At 44.5% G+C, this 22,568-nt stretch overlaps 3 protein-coding genes across 4 annotated transcripts in view; 1 reads left to right on the plus strand and 2 right to left on the minus strand.

Moving 5' to 3' along the window:
• Window positions 1-12,813, minus strand: cars1 (cysteinyl-tRNA synthetase 1). Of its 2 annotated transcripts, XM_046397190.1 has the most exons (23): window positions 12,668-12,798; window positions 10,047-10,274; window positions 8,270-8,361; window positions 7,658-7,746; window positions 7,484-7,580; window positions 7,270-7,368; window positions 6,458-6,607; window positions 5,629-5,769; window positions 5,241-5,329; window positions 5,020-5,141; window positions 4,703-4,815; window positions 4,431-4,559; window positions 4,149-4,278; window positions 3,419-3,522; window positions 3,232-3,329; window positions 2,916-3,105; window positions 2,588-2,656; window positions 2,349-2,430; window positions 2,175-2,255; window positions 1,977-2,044; window positions 1,682-1,741; window positions 1,520-1,603; window positions 1-1,345 (listed from the first exon to the last, which is right to left on the minus strand). In XM_046397190.1, exons 1-23 carry the CDS (start codon window positions 12,687-12,689, stop codon window positions 1,217-1,219), a joined length of 2,466 nt encoding a protein of 821 aa, XP_046253146.1. In that variant the 5' UTR covers window positions 12,690-12,798; the 3' UTR covers window positions 1-1,216. The 2 variants fall into 2 exon arrangements, with proteins under 2 accessions (XP_046253146.1, XP_046253156.1); XM_046397200.1 differs by lacking the exon at window positions 10,047-10,274 and having other exon boundaries at window positions 12,668-12,813.
• On the plus strand, window positions 12,812-19,178 carry pex16 (peroxisomal biogenesis factor 16). The gene is made up of 11 exons (XM_046397225.1): window positions 12,812-13,094; window positions 13,313-13,348; window positions 13,922-13,998; window positions 14,427-14,560; window positions 15,053-15,153; window positions 16,046-16,120; window positions 16,531-16,683; window positions 17,382-17,454; window positions 18,082-18,201; window positions 18,460-18,524; window positions 18,704-19,178. Exons 1-11 carry the CDS (start codon window positions 12,962-12,964, stop codon window positions 18,760-18,762), a joined length of 1,026 nt encoding a protein of 341 aa, XP_046253181.1. The 5' UTR covers window positions 12,812-12,961; the 3' UTR covers window positions 18,763-19,178.
• Window positions 19,103-22,568, minus strand: part of arfgap2 (ADP-ribosylation factor GTPase activating protein 2) — a 10,812-nt gene continuing 7,346 nt past the window's right edge. The window contains exons 11-16 of the mRNA XM_046397213.1: window positions 22,374-22,502; window positions 22,080-22,232; window positions 21,865-21,991; window positions 21,005-21,092; window positions 20,696-20,820; window positions 19,103-20,606 (exon numbers count right to left, since the gene is read on the minus strand). Of these exons, the coding sequence (XP_046253169.1) occupies window positions 20,586-20,606; window positions 20,696-20,820; window positions 21,005-21,092; window positions 21,865-21,991; window positions 22,080-22,232; window positions 22,374-22,502 (643 nt within the window). The 3' untranslated portion in view covers window positions 19,103-20,585. The remainder of the gene's footprint in view (window positions 20,607-20,695; window positions 20,821-21,004; window positions 21,093-21,864; window positions 21,992-22,079; window positions 22,233-22,373; window positions 22,503-22,568) is intronic.

The raw sequence follows: 22,568 nt of genomic DNA on the forward strand, positions 1-22,568 counted from the left end.
TTAACTGTGGCAGTTTGGTCCAAGTTTTATTCAAAAGGTGCTGCAACAATTAGCCGACTGCTCGACAGACAAAAAACAATCTGCAACTATTTTGACTATCAATTAATCATTTTAGATATTTTCACACATTTGCTTGCAGCCTTACTGCCTTCAGCCAATTCTGACCTTTAGATCCAAACAGGTGACACATGAATGAGTAGAGAAGCAGAACAAAAGCAGATGTTTCCATAGAGGACACAGGGACCACTGAATGGTGTGATGTGGATCACATGCTGGGGCCTTCAGTCACCACAACTCAACACATAAACAGGAGCTGCAATGATTAGTAGACTAATCAGCAACTATTTTGATAATCTAAAATGTCAACCGTTTGCTTAAGAGTCTTTGGGTTTCGGACTGTTGGTGGGACAAAAGACACCAGGAAACGTCAATCACTGTGGGCTCTGAGAAACTTTTAAAAATGTTTTATAAACTAAAAGATCAGTCATGAGAATAAATGACAGATTAATCGATGACGAACCTGTCAGTTGCAGCTCTAATGTGAAATCTGGTGGGAGAGTTTGAGCAACGTGTTAGACGCCATCCTGGACCACCAACAAAACAACAAACGGAGCAATGTGGTCCATGAAGACGAGGTCCAGACTACTCTCGTATATAAAGATGGACGACGTGCCTCCACTTCTTCCCAATGTACTAAAGTGAAGCCAAAATATCCCTGGTACGAGTGCTGCCATCTTGTTCCGGTGATGTCATCTGGAGCCAGAGTCTGTGCAGCGGTGATCGGCCCGGATCCGGATCAGATGTTTTAGCTTCACTTTTAGGAAGCTCTCACAGCGTCCATCTTTATGCACAGTCAGCGGTCGACACACTCGGAGAAGAAGCACAGCTGTGGACGCCGTTTTAAAGTTAAATCATACAGTGAAAAAAAATCCTTGAGCTGACTATCAGTTTTGGAGAAAAACATGAACGTATAAAACATTTGGAGACGCTGCTGGCTACGCCCCCCAAACCCATTACGGAACATTATACACAGACTTGTGTAAACTTGAACCTTCATTCTGAAATTCACTTAACAAAAAGAAGTTGTTTTTTTTTAGCAGTTTTCTGATCTGAAATGGATAATCAGGAGACAAACGATGACCCAGCAGCTGAGGCCGTAAAATTTATTCTGTAGGGATCGTGAAGAGCGGACGGCTCGGACGCTCTGTAAACACACTCAGTTGCCGTTTTGGTTCATCTGAAGATACTCGTTGTGCAGTTTCTCCTGAGCCTCGTAGAGCTTGCGCAGCTTCTTTGCTTGTCCTTTGCTCAGTTCCTTCCCTTCAACATCATGAGTGGGGAAACCCTGTTGGAAGCAACGAGAACAAAAAAAAAAAAACACACTTCTGAAGTTACGTTTTAAACAATTTGCCGCAAATTTTAAGCCAATTTCCACAAATAATGTGAAAGAAGGAGCAACGTGATCACACTGTTAATGTTTCTAAAAGTCCCAGAGGAAAGAAATATGTGAGGGATTTACCGTTTCATCAAACTTGGAATATTTGTCGGTTTCTGTGATGAACATTTCACATGGAGGGACCTTCATCTTCGCAAGCTTAGCCATCTGAAGCAGTCAAAGAAAGGAGTGAGTGCGTTCATTCTTTCAGGAACATCAGCACAGCACTGAACCTTTGTGACTCACCTCTTGTTCTTGTCTCTTCCTGGCTGCTTCTTCCTTCTTCTTGTTCTTCTCTTCCTCCATCTGAGAAAGAAGAAAACAACAATTCACAGATGATCTTCCTATCAGAAATGACAATAATGTCACCGAGATCACCCGACCCACGTCACCTCTGAAGAGAAGAGCCTGTGGTGGGTTAATGAGGCTCAGTCATTTAAAAACTGCGTCTCACTTTCCAGTTTGGATCCAGTTAATGATCTCCAATTTCTGTAACGTTCATGATGACAGACATGAGAGCTTTTCCTCTCCTCCCTCCTACCTTCTTCTTCTCCTCTCGCTCCTTCAGTAATGTGTCCTTGTCCACCAGCTTCACCACAGTGGGCAGGCCTGTAAACAGCCAGGAAGCTGATTTACTGTGCTGTCCTCCTTAGCTGGAGCCTTTACTTCTTTACATTCATTACAGAAAGTCAAATTACTGCGGGACTTGAACAAAACAAAAGGTTTTCAGCTCTGTCACCTTCGTGATCCTCCAGTCGGACGCCCAGCTCGGGTAGCGTGTCATCACGGATCACGTCGCACAGCCGCAGCAGCTCCATCACTGGAAATGATTCAAAAAAAAGGAGTGTTGGAGTGTTTCGGCATCACCACAAACGTTTCCTCTGATTTTAAAACAAAGGTGAACAGCTGTTACCTTTCTGCTCTCGGGCGATTTTTCGGACGCCCTCTCTGAACTCCGACAGCACCGAGAGGTACGGCATCACTGTGCTCTCCAGCTGCCAAACACAGCAGCAACAACGTTTTACCGCACGTGATTTAAACAGCAGCAGATTAAAAAGCTGTTAATCTGATCGGTTTGCTTTTATCCAAAACATTCAGTCATCCAGCAGAAGGGAAAATAGTGAAAATGGCGCAAAGCGTCTCTTTGCTTACGTCGACGTTCTGACTCTGTCCTCCCACTGGGAAACCGATGGACGACGATTCCTCAATGGCACCAAAGACCTGCAGGACAGGAGACAAACGTCATGCTGCTATCGTTGCCTGTACAATACAGAGCAGCTCAGTCAACATTAATACAAGACTCAGGACAGCTTGTTTACAAGAGTCTGCAGGGCATCTTGAAACATGCATAAAAAACAAAATCCTTGTGTTTACTCCTCAAAATTAAGCCTTTTCATTTTCCTTTTTTAGCAGTTTAAAGTTCAGATGGTGTTGGCTGTAACGATGCAGTGGACGACAGTAGCAGCGAATACGCGCTCGCCTTCAGCATGTCGGTGAGGTACACCGCGATGCTCTCCAGCAGCATGCGGTTGGGCCTCAGCTTGGCGCTCTTCCTGCTGGCCATGTAGCTGTTGCTCTGGTTGACCAGGACTCTCATCTCCTCCATGGCGGTGCGAGTGTCCACGTTGTCACACAGAGCGTCGTGGACGGCAGACTTCCTGTCGTAGAAACTGGACGACACACAGAACCATTGGCTTTAACTGGTTCAAAGGTGCAGTGACACAGCGACAAACAAACAGAAATCACCCACTTGGGAAGGTGAGTCGAATGCATGCCTCCCATCTTTCCTCTCCTACCTGTTGTTCAGCTCCATCTCTGCAGCCTCCCACTTCTCAAACCGGCCGGTGATGTCAGTCGGAGCGCGCAGTATGTCCTTCACGTTCAGGAAGAACTCCTGTTTCATGAAAACAGCACATGAACTAATCAAAGACAGATTTATACGGAACTACAGCTAAAAGGCCGGTCTGCCATCTCGTCACCTACGTTCATGAACCTCTCGTACTGGACGGCCGACTCCATCGTGTTGGACGAGTAGTCCAGGGTGTCTTTCCAGGAATGCATCAGGAAAGCCAGACGGAGCTGGCGAGCTGCAGGAGGACCAATAGAGGACGGTTGAAAGAAAATAAATCATTTCTCTGACGCAGTAACAAAATGGCTGGTACAGATTTTAGTTCTCTGGACTCTCTGTAACATTTTGATGAAATCGTCACACGACGATGTGTGAGACTTGGTGACTTGACTTGACTTGAACTTGGTGATATGAAGCTGGTTTGCCACTGGCTGAACTGCTCTCTGCTGGAACTTGAGGGGAGTCGACGGAGATGTAATGAAGTCCAAGTGAACCTCTGAGTCACATTTATGACTCAAATTACCTTCATAAGCAAGTGTTGGTTAAATATCCTGATGTTTTAATGGGTAACGATGAGTGTGGGAGGTTTTTGTTCAAAAGTCAAATGCTTTATTTCTGTAAACGGGTCTAAGTAACATAGCAGACGTATCTGATCAGGATTACTTGCTGGATCAATGGTGTCACACTGGATTGGAGCTGCTGTGAGCAGTTTCATGTAGGAACTATTTTCTTTCAGTATTGCTACACAGAAGAAAGCGTGCATCTCGTAGATGACAGGGTTTTGCTCGTTTAGTTTGACTGAATGACCTTTGGTTTAGACTGCAGATTAACATTAAAGACGTGCAGCTGAACCAGGTGACTCACCTGTGTTCTTTGCCAAGGCGTCCTTAATGGTGATGAAATTCTTCAGAGACTTTGACATCTTGCAGCCTGCGATCGTCAGGTGCCCAGTGTGCAGGAAGTATCTGACCCAGTAATCGTTCTCAAAGAAAGCCTGTCAGGAACATCACCACAGGGGTATTTTACTTCCTCTCTGACTGGTACCATCTTTAAATGCACTGCAGTTAATGTGCATTATGTTCTGTATTCATGTTTCTGAAACATGAATACAGAACATAATGCACAAAGCCTGATTTGCTTTTTTACCTCAGACTGAGCCAACTCGTTGTCGTGATGGGGGAATCGAAGATCAAACCCCCCACCATGGATGTCCATGGACTCTCCCAGGATGGAACCAGCCATGGCTGAACATTCAATGTGCCAGCCAGGCCTCCCCTGTTACAACATTCAAAGGAACACAAATAATTAACAGTGCATCCTCATTTTCTACTGGCTGGAATAAAACTGTCCATCATCCTGCTGTGGACGTTCTGTTGGACATCAGTTTCAGATGCATCCACATTAAGAAAGAGGCTCACCTTCCCCCATGGAGAGTCCCATGAAGGCTCTCCAGGCTTGGAGGCTTTCCACAAGGCAAAGTCATTGGGGGACTTTTTCTCACTTAATCTGTCAGCAGAGATGCTCAGGTCACCTACAGAGAAAATGTAAAAAAAATAGAATAAACGTGCATTCAGACCCCTTTGTGGACGATCTGATCAGTTCTGACTTTGGCGACTCCTACTGGTGATATGAAAGAAAACACCACTGAACTTAAACCACCAGACTCATATACAACCTCCACACATGGGAACATCAATGAAGCAAGAACGGAAGCCAAAATGCAGCAAAAACGTACCTTCTCCCTCTTGTAAAGCTTTCTGATCTCCGACTGCCTCTGGCACCAGTTTGGCATACGAATGCTGCAGACTGGCATCAAACTTCACGGTGTCAAAGTACACAGAACCGTTTGATTCATACCTGTGAACATCACAGAGCTTCATGATTAAAACTATACTCTTATGACTGACAATGTGGGTGTGATGTTATGAACATAAACTCTGGAAGTTTAATCCTCACCCATAACCGTTTGAGACAACCTTCTCCACAAAGTCCACAATCTCAGGCACGTATTCACTGACTCGAGTGAGGACATCTGGAGGAAGAACCTGAGGGCCATAAAGACAATTTAGGCACAAAAACAACAATATGATCACTGTGGTCAAAGTACTGCTGCAGCATTTAGATTTACAGCAGCAACTTGTAAAATACGGCCAGAATTCAAAAGTAGCTCCAAATTTATAGACGGGGCTGTAGCTATAGCTACCGTTAGCTCAACCAGGCTGTGTTTAGAAGAGACATGTTTTTAAAATATATTTTGAGTAAATATACACAAATAAAGAGCTCTAACAGCAGCTCTTGTGCCTTGTGTTGTGTTTAAAAAGAGGTTTGCTTTCCTTGTCCTTACATTCAGAGCTTCCATGTCTTTATGATACTCTCCCTCCCAATATTTAGGAAGGATGGAGAAGATTGAATTCTCTGTGACTTGACTTCCAAACTGCTTGTCCAACCAGTCAGCCAACAAGTCCTTGGAATTCTCCAACAGCACCTTGGAATAAAAAACAAAACTTGTTTAAAATCGATTCAGTTTATCTCAGTCTAAATTGTATTCTCAGTGTTTTCATGTCATTGCTTTAAAGCCACGTTTACCAATCGAAACTGACAGAGGAAATATGAATCAATCTATACAAAGCAAATTATACGAAGCTGAATATATCACAAAATATGATGTATACTAGTTGACATGAAATTAAATAAGAGATAAATGTTTCCTCTAGGATTGTTTCCACAGTAGCTTCAGAGCATTTATTATTAATATATATATATATATGTATATTTATTTGTTTATTCCCACTAAACGGTGAATATTAAGTACTTAACCTCCTCAGTGACGTGAACAACATGAGTCTGATACACAGTAGGTTGAACATTCAGTTACATGGATCAAAAATATTAAGCAGATGACCATTTGCTACACATGAAAAAGTCTCAGGTTATTATTTTTAATACACACACAAGTGACAAACTCTTTTGGACCAGTCTGGACCAGTAACTTCCTGGTGTAACTGCTAGTAGCTGAGCTAGTGGTTCAAGTGAATAGAAAGTAAGTGCACTTTCCAAAATGACAAACAGTTCCTTTGATCCAAGTCTATAAAATGAAAGATGAGAACTGCAAGAAACAATTAGTGTTATTGTTCTTCACTATTTGGATTCACACCATGTCTGCTCAGTCCCACCTGGGCCAGAGATTGAACGACGTCATCTGCTGCTTTGCTCTCCATCGCTGCCTGCAGGGGCTTCAGAGCAGCTTCAACAGCTGCATCGAGCTTCTCCAGCATCTGCTTCTTATCAGGGTCCGTCGTCGAAGCCAAGTGGGCCTGAAAGGGCTGCAGACGGCCAGGTGAACATGTGAGGATTTAGGTTTAAAGACACAAACCCACAAGTAAAATACAATAACAGCAACTGGTGTTTTAAGACAAGATACAAAGAAATATAAAATATATCATCGCTGTATGATTTTTTTTCTATAGTCAAACATTTTTACCTAGTGGTACTCACGCAAGACTGACTGCTGAATAATTTGTGCTTATTTGTCCCAGAGAGCCTGAATACCTTACTGTACATTAGCTGTAAGCTAGTAAGCAACGTCAGGCACTGAAGGGGTGTGTGTTTGAATTCAGTTCAGCCTCTGACTGCACTCACAGCCAGCAAAGACTTCAGTTTACCGTCAGAACGGATTTGTGTCTATTGCTTCACATTTAGTTTGAACACACCATTAAATTTTATTAAAGATGCTGATGCTCACAGTTTTGTCTCATCTAATGCCTGACCAATCACAGAACTTTGTTTGAAGCCTGTTGATCTGACCCTTGTCGGTCCCACAGGGAAACTTGGAATCACAAAAGTGGACAGAGCTTAGCAGTGGCTGCAGAAAAGTCTGGTAGGTCTGGAAACACATTTTCTGTTCGGTAATAAAACTAAACGCTGCACTACGTGGCGGCCTCGCTGTTAGGCTTAAGGCTAAGTCTGATTGAGAGTGTGGCCTCACTCCTCTGGCGCTCAGGACATCCTGCAGTATTTGAGCAGCTTGTGGTTGCTTCTCCTTGTACTGCTCCAGAAGGTAGTTCTGCCGAGCCCTTTTAATGATCTGAAAGCAAGAAATACCAACATAACCGATTCAATGATAAATCACGGCAAGTTTATTTTTCCGTTAAATTGGACAAACCAGTGAAGACTAAGCCTTTCTAGTACATCAAACTTACTTTGTCATCAATGTCAGTGATGTTCATGCAGTAGAGGACATTGTATTTGAAGTAGTCCCTCAGTATCCTTCGCAGAATATCGAAAGATATGTAGGACCTGTGCAAAGGGGCTGGTTAGGTAATAAACTGCGCACAGCTGTGGACAACATGCACTGTGTGTTGTGATCCGTTTACCTGGCATGTCCCATGTGTGAGGCATCGTAGACCGTCGGTCCACAGCAGTACCACGTTACTTTATTCCCCTTCTGAGGAACGAACGGCTCCTGAAACATTAACGATGGATCAGAGAATAACCAGGTAATATAAAAACACCTCCCAATATGAGCAACAAGTCGGACAGGCTCCGGTTTCGTGAGTAAAGTTAGTTCACTTGTTTTCTGATCTCTGTGTTATACTTTCGTGCTGACTGTGATTGTTGTCTTTTAATCTGTTTGTTTTGCACATCAACAATTTTTATTTCCACAGCAATTACACACAATAAAATTAAATTTCATAAACTCATATGACAGCAACACTGAGCCCACATATAACAGATAATAAAACTGAAGCAGGCGTGAGGTAACGTGAGAAAAACGCTCATAAAAAGCAGATGAGATTTAAGTCGAAGGAATAACCGCACATATCACCTAATAAAATCACATCTCATACAGAAAACCAAAACACTTGAATTTCACATGTACAGTGGAAGCACAGCTGGTCTCAGCCCACGCCCCTGTGACGCTTTACGTTCGGTACAAGATCACTTTGTGGAGAGAACCTGGCAGGGATTTGACATGCGACTCTGACCTTCGCTCTCGTCAGGCTGTTGTAGAGCAGAAGTTTGGGAACATCAGTTCCTGCAGGTGGAGACCACGGCGGCTGAACCCGCTTCCCTTTGGCTGGAATGAGAACAAGATCACATCATTACAAAAGCTTTGTCTAAAATGACACGTTTTATTCACGAGACCGTAAAGCCGCCGTGTGCAGGATTTAAGACGTGACTGTGGCGCCTCTGCACAAACGGTCACTTTTTGACACGCAAAAAATTGCCAAAAATGAATTGAAATGAGTTATTTGTATATAAAAATCTACACACAGGTGCTTTGAATTTTTCATTAGTTAGAGAGGACGCAGAACGGTCAGTAAAATATCAGAAAACAGTCATCAGTGTCCACTGCAGTTTTTCCAGAAGGGAACCTGATGTAATCAAATTGCGTGTTTCGCCTGACAACAGAAAACAGAAAGATTTCAGAAGCTGGAACCAATGAACTCAGCTGGATCATTTTCAGTCATCTGACTAATCAGGTCTTTATTGTGTTGCTCAGTGTTTTCCTGAGCTGTGATGGAGGTAGATGACAAATTCACACGCGTGCAACAAATGGAAAAAGAAACTGACAAGAGAATTACTTCCCTTAAAGTGAATTCTTAAAGGCAGCATCTCACTGAACGCAGAGACACGGAGGACAGATCTTAGATCTGTTTTATAATCCACACTGCATCCTGCTTTTAAAAATCGCAGACCAAAGCAGGATCATTCCTGTAGTGATCAAAGGTTTCATTTATCTCAAAGCCGTACATTACAGTTTAGTCAAAGTGAACACATGACTGAGCAGGAGAAAAATCAGCTCTCTGAAAGTCCCATTTCTTTATCACTATGCTCATTTGCTTAACTTTGACTTCCAGAAAAACTTTTGCTGCAATGCAACAGCATTCAGCTCAAAGTGTGAGAAATGAGCATGTGACATGTTGAGGGTAGTTTGGAGAGTCCACACTCAGACCTGCTCATTTTTAGCATCCTTTTGTCAGGCTCGTGTGGTTCTCAAAGGAACGCGGCCACACGAGGTCAGTTAGGGAACGTAAACTTTGAGGGCCAGCAGAGTTTTAGCTGTCAGAGCCACACGCAGCATGCAGAAAAACATCCAAACACGTGCAGCGTACACACCTGTGTGTTCTCGTGTGTCTAATGCCACTACAGCATCACGAATCGTCTGGGTTCAGGTTGTCATGATACCAGAAGTTTAAAATTCTATACAATAACAACCTAAAAGCCCAATTCTCAAAACCTTTTTTGATACCACTGCAAAAGGGAGAAAAAAGCCCAGGCACATGAAATGTTTTTCTTTTTAAACCTGCACACAGCTTGTAATAGTGTTAAAGGAACAGTTCGTCCTAAAATAATCTGTAATCCAAATCTCCAGATGCCCCGAGATCCCAAAACTTTCCAAACCTTCATTATAAACCAACGCTTTTAGCTTAATGGGTACAGTAAAAAAGGGTGGACTGTTCCTTTAATATCTGTGCAGTCTTCAGTTGAAAATCTGATTCCAGATCTGTTTTTTTCACTACTTTGGATACGATGCAGATATCAAAAAAAGACAAACTAATGATTCTCCTCAGTGCTCAGCGTCAGGCACCACATACACTACACTACCGTGAAAGCTAACACTGAATTCAAAAAGGTTCTGAGTTCATGCATGTCACTGATTGTTTGCCCAACGAGGACGTGTCCTGCGACAGCCTCAGCGTCCAGGCCGGTGCATGAGGGACCACGTGTCGCCGTCCATGCCTTCGACTGTCTACTCACTGCTGCTCTCAGGGCTGAGGTCCTGCTGCAGGGCCGCTATGTGTCTGTACCAGCGCAGAGCGTGAACGTGCTGCTGGTCTGGGGGCCTGTGGAGGAGCTTAAAGGCTTCCTGGTCGGCATGGGAGGGGCTGAACCCAGCCAGGTAGCTGCGTGAGGTTAGGTAGTCGTTCAGGGCCACAGCCAGCGCGGCCTCCTCTTTTATCTGTAGCAAGAAGCCACACTCAAAGGCTGCAGAAACAAGAGGGCAAATAGTCGCAAAGAATTACCGAGTAAAAACCAACAGCAGCACCAGTTTATCCTGCACAACCACTACAGGCAAGCCCTGATGCGTTTAGCACACAGACAGCACATTTCCAACTCAAGTTAAACAAAACTGAAGTTAAACTGAGCTTGTACAAATTAAAGGACACAAAGATCAGACAGGAACAAGGCAACATTTTGCTTCTGATATTGTAGGAGGCACAAATTGGAAGTTTTCTGATTTTTCTCCTCTCAGAGTCATATTTTAATTTGCACTTGTTTAACTTGAAAGGATGTTTTCTGCACCCATACATGAGCTCTAACAGAGCTTCTGTCATTAGAGTGGAGCTTCGGGTGTCTAACGAGAGCAATAAGAAGCGACGCTGAGACGTATGGACGACAAACGACTTCGCTCTGAAGGTGATTTTACTGACAAACACACATGAACAAATGAAAAGAACACAACCATGAACAAAAGTAATGGATAAAGTTTCAAAACGTCAACCGATCCTGCTCAGGAAATCAATTCTGCTCCATTGAAAAACAAGTCTCAGTGCAGACAGGAAAAGAACTTCCCTTCCTGTAAAGCACACATTTCACAGAAAGGACAGAGTGAAAGCAAAAGGGACTTAATGAGCCTTTGAAGGAGTCATACAGAAAGTGAAATTTATTTTCTCCACACACACACACACACACACACACACAGATGGAGATCAGCGGGCTCTGAGGAGGGATGGAACAAACACGCCACAAACACTCGGCTGTGACATGTGAACATGCAGGTTTTAAAACAAATCTGCATTGATTTGCCTCAGTGCAGCATCTAATGAATTACATATAAAACCTTCATTACTAAGGATTGTGCGGGTGATGAGGCCGATGTTGACTATCAGGGTCAAAGGAGACTGGAACCGATTTACATTTGCAGTAAAAACTGTCAAAACTTAAAATCACCAGTGATGGGACGTGCAGTAACAAAGTCCAATTTACTGAAAGACCTTTTTTTCTCCTGCAAATCAATTTAAATGGATGTTTAGTAGTGTTACTGATCGATTCAGGGCCAAATCTTTACATTTCAGCGCAAAATGCAGATGTTGTTTCAGCATACAGATTCTGCCCTCGACAGGTTGAACCTCTGCTTTAGCAATTGAACTTTGTGAGTGTCTGATGTGGAGGCGGGTGACAAATATGGAGGCAGCCTACATCACACACACAATAACCCGCCGCCGCCCGATTCGCTAAAGAATTGTCAGGATGGCGAAAGTTGAGCCAAGACTCTGGGGTTTAGTTACTCTTTAAGCACTATTTAATGTACTTTACTTGAGTATTTACATTTTCTGCTATTTTATACTTCCACTTCCACGCAGCAAATGCTCCAGTACACTCATTCAATACATTTATCAATCAAAAACTAAAAATGTAATTAGTTTTTATTAAATCAATTAAAAAGCACTGACAGTGATAACTGGAAAATGCTGATAATAACAATAATTCCAATAGTCTGTTTGTCCCTGACTGAATCCCCACACACACTTGAGTGCATCAAAGTGAAAGTCAACTCAAACTAAATGATGCAGCTGAGCATCTTTTAGTTTGAGCTGAATGATGCAATCGAGCAAAACTGAAAGTAAAGTCAAAAGGTTTATATTTATTTTAGCTAAGAAAAACTAACATTCCACAAACAAACGCCAGCCTCACTGGTGTGTTTTAAATGTCCCCTGGAAATATTTGCAGTCAGCATGTAAAATGACATCTGGCCAGATGTGAAGACGACCGTTAGCCCGTTAAAGATGAAGACACTCTGAGATGCAGTAATTATACTACGTTTATTTCAGACCGCCCAAGATTACTGCAGTGTGTTTATCAGCATGTTGTTCCCTGCAGCATTTCATTCACAGCAAAGCTTCAAACTGGGAATACTGTTAAATAATTAGCTATAAGCATTTTAATCCGTCCGCAGGTGTTTCTAAGTGGCACTGCACCGTAACACACGATCCAGGTCAAACACTTTAACTTTTCCTTTTCTAAACAAAACGCCGGTCTATAGCATATGTGTGGTGAATTTAGCAGCGTTTCATTCAAAGTCAGCTGCTGAATCTTATTCGCTGACCTGCGTGTCTTTACCGACACGTTCCGCTCCGTTAACTGTTTACGTTTAAGTTTAAACATCCAGATTTTTAACGGGGGTTCGGCTTGTCATTCACTGACCGGCAACCCTCAGCTAAGCAGCTCGTCTGCAGCTTCAGGTGGCTAACAAAGCTAATGTTAGCTTATCGGCTGTGACAGCTCGTGCAAACACGTAAAATCGCGCTGCCAGGGTCTTTCCATTGATTTTCACCTGACGTTTCAATAAGGTGAAAAACAAACATGATTTACTGTACCTGACTCTCCTGAGGTCGACATTGTCACGGTGCTGAATGACTGGATGCTGATGCAAGAATAACGTGTCCGGAAGAAGAACCCACTTTTATTACCGTAGGAACAGGAACCAAAGTGTCTGAACCTGAGAGCGGGGGGGACATAAATGACTGCCGGTTCATCCGCGCGGAAGTTCGTTTGTTTCTAAACATGTATGAGTTCCGATGTGTCCCAAACTCCTGGGTGTAGCTGGCGTATTCCGAGCACAGCGGCTAAATGAGGGGTGTGTTTTTCAGGGTGCAGTAAGTTAAGCTGAAATGGCTCACATTAAGGAGTACATCGACAGCCTGAGCCGTCTGTACGAGCGCTACACGGAGTACGTGAGGAGGAACCCAGCTGCGACGGCGCAGCTGGAGAGCACCGTGCGGACGCTGTCCTACCTGATGGCAGGTGAGTGACAGCACACTTCTGTTGACGGCAGTGATGCAGGACCAAGTGTCACGCAACTTAGATCCTGTGTGAAAGGCCAACGTGAGCTCCAACGCAGTGAACCGAACTTTGTTCCAGAGCAGAAATGAGTTTCGCTTTCCCTTAAACATGGCAGGAGCTGCTTGTGCCGCTCACGCTGTTTTCAGCACTTCATGAATGTCACGACTCTTGTTTTGCAGGGCGGTTTGCAGATTCCCATGAAATATCTGAGCTCGGTAAGTCAAAGTCAGCAGTCGCTCTTGCATTCACATCCCACAGTAGCGACAGTCAGGCCGATAAAGCAGCCAGGCTGAAGTATCGGTGGGTCGATATCAGCTTATATCGGCTGCTAACCTGAAGCTGCAGTACAGACAGGTCAAACATGTCTTATCTTATTTCGTGAATGTTTTCACTCATCTATCTGGAGATGTTAATTATTAATCAGAAAAACAAGAGACAGATGGTGTTATTTTCAGCGTTGGTATTGATGACCAGGTGTCTCTGGCACCTTTTTCCTGTCCTCGTGGACACATAAGTTGTGGTTTTGTTCGCTGTAAGTTTCTGGGAGAAATGACACTTAATGCATCCAGAAAAGTCCCCATTTTGTGAATGTACGGTACACACTGTGTTATTTGCACACATGATGGGAGGATGTTTTGTTGTATACACATTTTCTGATCATTGTGTAATAGAACAGAATAAACGGTCACGCCCACACCTGCCACCTGAAAGCCTTACGGCTGGCCGCTCACACTGAGGCCGCTTTGCTTTCGGCTCCACTGCGTCTTCATGGCTGCTTGTCTTTCCAGTGTACTCGGCCTCCAACCTCCTCGTGCTGTTCAATGACAGTATTCTGCGCAAAGGCCTGAGGCGCGCCTTCCCTGTGGTGAGCGACCGCCTCATCGTTTTCTCATAATCTCACATTTCATTCAGAGAATTTTCTTTTGCACACACACCATGAATAAACAAATTATTATCACTAAAAAATCTGTCAGATCTGTGGTTTGGTTTCTTGTGTTCTGGAGTTTTTGTGTTCTTCTTTGTGGATTTTGACTTTGGTTAATGCGTGAGTTTGAAGATATCACTTGTTTGTTTTCTCTGTGGTTCCACAAAGTCTGTCTGAATAATTTTGTTTGAATCCAAATTTTATAAAACAAAAAGAAAGTCAGTATAAATAAGGAGATGAGGGTGACATGCGTTTCCATCACACCTCGAGGAGACGAGCTGTAAGAACAAACAGGAGGACGTTCGCTTGCTGCTGTGCTGAAAGTGACAGTGGTGTGTGTGTGTGTGTGTGTGTGTGTGTGTGTTCAGTCTCTCTCTCAGCAGAGACTCCTCACCTGGCTGTCCGTGTTGGAGTATGTGGAGGTTTTTCTGGAGATGGGAGCCTTCAAGCTGTGGGGCGACGTCGGCCGCTGGCTGGTGATCGGACTCATTCAGATCTTTAAGTACGTTTTCCTTTTCTTTGAACTTTACTTCTCATTATTTAACATGGGAATACACAACAACAGAAAAAGAAATATTAAAGATTTTTTAGTGGAATGAGCTCAACTTTTTGTGTTTCTCAATCTGAATTTCGATTAGTGAACTAAGCACACAGAACATGGCCAAAAGTATGTGGACACTCATGTTCGTGGCAGTAGTTTGCTTGAATGGTTGCTCACACGAGGTCAGCTTCATGCAGATGAGGTTTTCCCAGTTTGATCCGGGGAGAACTTGATTGTCAGTGTTGGACCTCACTGATGCTCGTGGTTTGGCGTGTTCCGCTATCGCATATGGGTGGAATGCTTGAGTGTCCACATACTTTTGGCCATGTAATGTTATCAGATTTTTAATGGTAAAATTTCTTGTGTGTTTGTGATGTGTGTCATGTCACACTGTGACGCACTCCGTATGCTCCGCTGTCTCTGACCAAATTTTCCTCTCATATTTGCCTTCAGGGCAATTTTTCGTCTCGTGCTTCTTCTGTGGTACAAATCTGGTATCCAGACTTCACCACCCATAATCCCACTGGACAGAGGGGCGGAATTTATCAGTGAAGGTCAGTTATCCGTTCTGTGTCGCGAGCTGTTAGCACTTCCTTCCAACCAGCAGCCTAAAAATGTTTGACTTTGATTTTTAAAGATGCAGTTTTTAAAATTTCACCTGAAGTATAAAACACTGACAGAATGGGCAAACATCATCACCAGAACGTGACGGAATGACGGTGTTGACGTTATGTCAGAGACGTCTCTGTGTGGTGTAGCAGAGACATTAGCACGCTAAGCAGCTAGCCGCAGTTCATCCTGTCTGTAATACCACTTTGTACCTCTAGAGGCCCCCGTAGTTTCAGTTGGCAGATGAATATGATCTTTTTATTGATATTGAGTTCACTAAGTTTGACAAGCTCTCTAAGAGTTCAGTTTCATAAGGAAGCAAAACAAACTCAGAATGTCCAGAAAGGAAATTCTGTTTTCCTTACCAAACAGTAAAATACAACCTTCTGAACTCAAGTTTCTCTCTTTACTGAACTGAAGACAAGCTGAACTGCCTCGTTAGCTCATCATAAAACACAATTGAGCCGTAGTTGGAATAAAACTCACCAAAACCATCTTGGTTTGCTTTTCCACGATCGTCTCTGGTTTGGTCCAAGTAAATCCAGTATGTAAAGCTGAGAAGGGGGGCTCAGTGTCGGGAGGGAAAAAGGCCTGGTCACTACTGCACAGACTCTGGCTTCGAACCACAACACCAGATCACCAGAACAAGAGTGCAGAGATCGTATCTGGGACATTTTGGCTTCACTTTTGTCCAGCAGGAGGAAGTGGCGATGTGTCAGCCATCTTTATATGCGTTGTTTCACTCTAAATTACACAAACAAACACTAATTGTCGGTTTCTGCAGTGTGTGTTGAAGATGTGACGTGTGTGAGACTGTTGCCTTCCTCTTGTCCTCAGACAACACGGAGCGGCAGGAGGACTCCTGCTTCGTGGGCCAGAGGTCAGGACGCGCCGTGAGGCCACTGGGCAGCGGTAAGACCGGATTAAGTCTGTTTTTCATGAAGTGAAATGTAATATCCTTTGAAGTTTCCCTTCACTGGAAGTCAGGGGCCGAGCCCAAACCCTGAGGAACAGACCCATGAAGAGGGCTGTCTGGATACTTATGTCTACATAGTGTACATATCTGGTACATCCTCAGGGGCCCACAAACTGATTTTACTGCTGCTACTGTAACACTTGATGTCGTACTGCATGCTTGTACTTTTGTTTCATTTGTCATTTCTGCACCTGTTTTTTGTATCTTGCCGGTTTTTGCGTCAACATTCATTTATTTACTCAATAGCTCAGAGCTGACGTCGTGTCCTCAGGTCCTTAGCATGAAATTGACATCTCTGCAGGATTTCCTGACTTTTCACCTCCTTTCATCTCTGTGGTTCTTCCAGCTCCGCCCCTGCAGGCTCGGCTGTGGGGAGCACCGAGTCAGAAGAAGAGGAGGAGCAGCTCAGATGAGGAGAAACTCCACAGCAGACCAACGCAGCTGGGCCTTCAGGAGACCATCGCTGAGGCTGTGTACATCGGACGGCCACTCGTGCACCGTATCCTCCTCTTGTTGTCACTCCAGTCCACCCAGTTTCAGAATTAAATCCTGAAGTAAAAAGCACAGAGTACATCCACAGACGATCCTCTGAATGTTCACAGAAAATGTTTCCACAAAGTTCTGGTTCTGGATGTGCGTCGAAAAACCCAGTGAATTGTGTTAGAAGTTTGACTCATTTTTTTCATTCATTCAGATGCAGCAGTTCTTTAGAAGAAAAAAGGCAACGCTGGACGTTTTTCCTGTCTCGTAGTATTGGAACATAATTTTTAAAATTCTGTAGCACGATAATGTAAACATAAAAACACCTCAAAAAGACACCAAATTTGCACTTTAACTGTTAAAAATGTAAGAAAACCCAATAATACAACAAACTGATGCTGATATTTTACAGCAGTTGTTCTTGTTTTGTTGAATCAGTTGATAGAAATGGATTTTCCTGTTGCTCTGCACTGACTGAAGACTGATGGCCTCTTGCTTTAACTGTGTTGACCTCTAGAGGGCGAACTGCCACACCTGAGTGTCAGTCTGCATGAAGCCACCATGAGAGTAGTCATCAGTTTAACCCTTCAGCAGGCTCCCGTCCACATTCACTCAGAAAACCTGCATTAGAGTCCTTATTTCTGTTTAACGTCCTGCAGTCTGTCCTGACCCCCTCATGAGACAGTTTGTCCTTAAAGCAAACCCTCCTGTCTGCAGTCCTCTGCCTCGGGCTCTGTGGAAAACAGTCCTGGAAGCCGTGGCTCGTCTCCGGAGTCCTCGAGCTTTCCAGGTGAACGTTCATTTTCGTTTCTTTAAGACGCTTTGTGTTCTTTTAACGTGCTCGTATCAGATTGGCTCTCTGTTAACTGCAAATGTTTGAAAATCAGATTGTCTTATTTAGTATCAGTCAGGTTTTAAGGCCTGTCTGTTGTACAGTCTGGGGATCACAAGCTGCTGGGTTGGTCGTGAGGGTTCGTCACGTACACACGACTACAGTTCAGTGCGAGCTTCAGCTTTGCGAGCTTCGGTCAGACCCACCCATCTTTGTCCTTCTCCGAGAGGGCGTGATGCTCCACACAGTGGACCGTAAAGGTGCTGGAGGACCTGTTGCCATAGCTACACGGCTGCTCAGACTCTCTGTGGTGTGTGAATTAACATGAAGATGCTGCAGTCGTTCAGTACGAGCGCCGTTCGACCTGAAAGGCCCCTCGGAAAGCTTTCAGTATTAATGTGTGCACTGTGACACCGTCTTTACTTTGCAGCCTCCTGTGTGGTCACTTACTGGGCTGCTAAAGCAGACGGAGATCCTGACTGAAGACATTCAGCATCGCTCGCTGTACGCCGACGCCAGGATCTCGTTTTCCATCACAGCACCAGAGCTTAATTTTTAGCTTGTTAATTTTTGTTGTTCTTTTAGTTTCGCTGTGCTCAGTGAAACAAAATTTCAGAATCGATGGGAGCGAGCCGAGATGAGGAGGAGAACCTTTCTTCTGCTCTATTACCTTCTTCGCTCACCTTTCTACGACAAATACTCAGAGTGAGTTAACCGACACTCATATGTTCAGAGCTGAGGGAGAAGGAACAGCTGCCAGGACTTTACTGTGGTTATTATACTCTTTTCATACTGCATTTCCCACAATCTCCCAAAACATGAAAGATATTCAGTTCACCATAATAACTGGCGAGACCGGAAATGCATGTCTGTTCCGTCAGAATGACTGCAGATTTAAATCTTATCGGTGAAATGGCAGAAAAGGCCTGATGTTGAATTGTGTGACCGCTTGTTCACATGCAGGGAGAAGATTCTCTTCCTGCTCAGACTTCTGGCTGATCATGTTCCAGGAATCGGCCTCGTGGCGCGTAAGTACTGTCGTCACATCCACGTACGAGCTTTTTAAAACCACCCAAAGTACTTCTCTGTGATGGAGAGTTTTAACAGTTAAAACCTCCATGAGGACTGCGAGGGCGTGGCTTCAGGTCGACGGCGACATAGCAATCAGTCCCGCATCAGACTCTGATCCTGTCGTCTGTCTCTGCAGGTCCTCTGATGGGTTACCTCCCCACCTGGCAGAAGATCTACTTCTACAACTGGGGTTAAAAGCTGCTGGATGTGCTCATCCTTGAGGCCCAGCGACAGACGCTCGCTGCAGCTCCCCAGAAATCTGATAGGACGACGTGGAAACGAAAGCCACTGTTGACCCACAGCGAGGACCTTCTCAGCGACACAACTCGTCTGTTTAGATTGTTTCAGAAATCAAACCCACATGATTATTGTGACATTACTTTAAATAATCAGCAAACAGACTTTTCAGTCCCGCAGACACTGGATGTCCAGCTGTTGATTTCACGTTGGAGTGTTTCACGCAGACGCACACAGCAGTGGAGACAAGACAAACCGGTTTCAGGCAGGCTGTGAGTCAATCACCAGAAGGCAGCAGCAGCTTTCAATCTTTATTAACATACCGAATAAGTTTCTTTTTATAGCCTACAAATAAATAATCAAATGTTTCACCATTTGGGCCTGTGTGTGTGTGTGTGTGTGTGTGTGTGTGCAGGGTTGATTGTGGGCGGGACAAACAGGTATGGCCACACTGGGAAAAAAATTACACTCAATCACTCAAGGAAAATTACAAACCGGTTTCCCCTCCTCTACTTAACAGTCCTACGTATAACAACTTGTTGAATGTAAAGTCTGCCGAGAACACAAAGGTGTCGAATAAGTCTGACTTGATGACGGGGGTTCACGCTGCACCAATTGTGTCGTCTTTACCTGCCGTCAGCCAGTCTGACGCTAATCATTTAGCCTCATTATCACTCACAGGCACAACCTCTGTGAGGTGGTTCGCGCTTTGAATGTCAGGAACTTTTTTTTATTGGCCAACATCAACAGAAAAAAAATGTAAACTAAAGATGTCAGCCTTCCAAAACAAAAGGCTGGACTGCTGAGCGGAGAAAAGGCAGCACAAACAAGTCAGAACGACTTGTCTTGTAGAGTTGAGGTAAGTCGAGGCAGACTTCACGTTCAACCTGCAACACATCGAAGTGAAGCTTCTTCCAAGGTCATAAAATGGAGATGCATAGTCAAAACAGTTCGGTTGTTATATGAGCTGGGACTCAGCGTCTTCTCCCTGGGGTCTGCATCAGACCTGTGTTCTCCACATACTTTACAACACACTCGATGCTCATTTGACGAGTCTTTTTTAAATCCCAAATTTAAAATCTCCAGCACTGTGTGTCTCTGCAGCTGGATTTAACCGTTTTAAAAAACAGATGATAAATAACCGTAGCAGCGAGGACCACAACCATGTGACGGCCCGGTGTTCGGCCCAGACAGAAGCGCTTCATCCCGAGCTCACAGAACGCTCAGACGCTGTGAAGACGGCTGGCTGTCCGTGAAAAACAGCCGCCAACTGAACACTGAATGCAAACATGGAGGATACAAATGAACGTTAAGTTGAAAATATATACTGCAACTCTTAATATCACAATAAAACTAACAAAAAAAGACTTAAGCATAAAATATCTGATACGATCAATCAAAATACAACACTTTGATTTATGCAGAAGGAATAAAATATAGTAGAATTAACTCCGACATCATTTTGAAACCTAAGACCAAAAACTTAGAACTAAACTCCTGGTTTAGAAAAGATTTCACCCTTCGATGGTTTCCTTTGTGAAAATAAAAGGTAAGAGTCAGCCAATGAGAAAGAGAGAAGAAAATACTGTCTCGCTCCTGAAAAACTGTCTCTAGAAGAGGACGAGTGAGAATTCCTTTTCCTCATGCAGTCCCTTCCCGCTTCCCGTCCGTCCCTCTCGTCTCGTCTTCTGCGCTCGTGTCAGTGAGGAGGCTGGTTGGCTCTACACAGGCGTTAGGTTAGTATGTCGTCCCACAGGTTGGTGCTGGTTTGTCAGGGCTGATCAGTAGGAGCCGTAACGGTCCTGAGAAGACGGCACAAAATGGGTTCCATTAGTTCCACGTTTCCCACAGTATCAAAGTCACCTCAACGTACGAGTGGCTGATGTCTCACCTGGATTGTATTCATGACACCGTTGGCGAGGACGGCCATCTTGCCGGCTACGGTCTTCACTCCTTGTTTGAACTGCGCGATGTCGGGGCCAGAGGGGAGCACGCTGTCGAAGCCCGATGTCCTCCCTGAGAGGAAGTCATACAAAAATCACCTTCAGCATTCAGTATGACACGTTTAAATCTACACCTCACGTGGATTAATCCGCCACTCAAACAGTACCTGACAAATACTTCCTCCCGTTAAAAACTACTTCAAGAAGTTGTTTCAGGAAACACCCTGCAAGCACGCACACACACACACGCGTTTTACCTTTAGGGTCACTACCATCCCCAAACAGGTCAGCTGAACTGATGGAGGTGCTTCCAGACAAGGTCTCCAGTCTTGTTTTGGCTTCATACTGAGAAAAGAAGAAACTTGAGTCAACACCTGCCAGGTAGTTTAAGTACACAGCACACAAACCTCTCTCTGGGATGAACCCTTTTAAATTCACGAGAGGGGGACAACAAAACCACCTCGATAAGGGGAAAAACTTTCTGTCAATAACAACGAGTGCTTTCCCTATTTTCCCGACATGAACAAATCTACCCAGACACCCCTCTTCATGGGCCGGTTTCACAGGGTTTGGGCTCGGCCCCTGACTCCCAGTGAAGGGAAATCTTAATGCTTCAGCACACCAAGACATTTTGGACAATGCTATGCTTCCAACTTTGTGGCAACAGTTTGTTGAAGGCCCTTTTCTATTCCAGCATGACTGTGCCCCAGTGCACAAAGCAAAGCTCCATAAAGACATGGTTGGATGAGTTTGGTGTGGAAGAACTTGACTGGCCCACACAGAGCCCTGACCTCAACCCCATCCAACACCTTTGGGATGAACTGGAACGGAGATTGTGAGCCAGGCCTTTTGGTCCAACATCAGTGTGTGACCTCACAAATGCTCTACTGCATGAATGGGCACAAATTCCCACAGAAACACTCCAACATGTTGTGGAAAGCCTTCACAGAAGAGTGGAAGCTGTTAGGGCTGCAAAGCTGCCTATCACGTTCTCTGCTTTCTTCAGGCTTCAATTGTGGTGAAAAATATTGATACTGATCAATATGGAACAAAATGGTGTAATCACATTTTTGGCACATCTGCCAGTTTAGTTATTTGAATCGATGAGGCTTCTCACCTCTGCGCTGCTCTCCCGACCGAAGAACATGTCCGAAGAGATCGCTTTTGCATTTGCAAACTTCTGTCTGGCCTCACTTGACTCGGACGCCGGAGCCGAGACCTCGGCTTTTCTTCTGCTGGGAAGTCTGGATGAAACACAAGGTCACAGATCAGAGCTGCAGCCAGTCCAGAGGACATGATTTTATATTTCCTGAAGGAATCAAGACAAGAGACCTCTCTCCAATTGGCTGAATGCTAGAGATGGTGACCTCTTCTTTGGGCTCCTCCTTCTCCAGAGCCCAGGAGGTGGTGAAGGAGGCGGTCCCTCCGTCAGTATCCCACCTGGATCCAAAGCTGTCTCCCACTGTGAACGGGTTGTCCTTGTATCTGCAACGTAAAGCACAACAGATTACTGACTGAGCCTCTGCTGGCCTCTGACCTCCATTCAACTTTGTCTTCTTCATCTTCATTTCTGTCGGCCAAGTACAAAAGTCAGACAGTTAAGAGTGAAGCAGGTCTCATACGCACTTTGGGGGTCCAGAGGTGAAACCTGGCTCATCAAACATGTCCAGTTTGGAGCGGGAGGAGGACTTGGCTCCCACAGGAGTTTCCTGCTCAATCACCTGCATCTCAGACATGACGGAGTGGGACACAGCGCTGAAACCGGAGACACACACACACATTTAGAGATGACACGAACACTCCTGTGATCAGAAGGAAACC

This window comes from Scatophagus argus, chromosome 1 (assembly GCF_020382885.2).
Source record: "Scatophagus argus isolate fScaArg1 chromosome 1, fScaArg1.pri, whole genome shotgun sequence".
NCBI lineage: Eukaryota > Metazoa > Chordata > Actinopteri > Scatophagidae > Scatophagus > Scatophagus argus.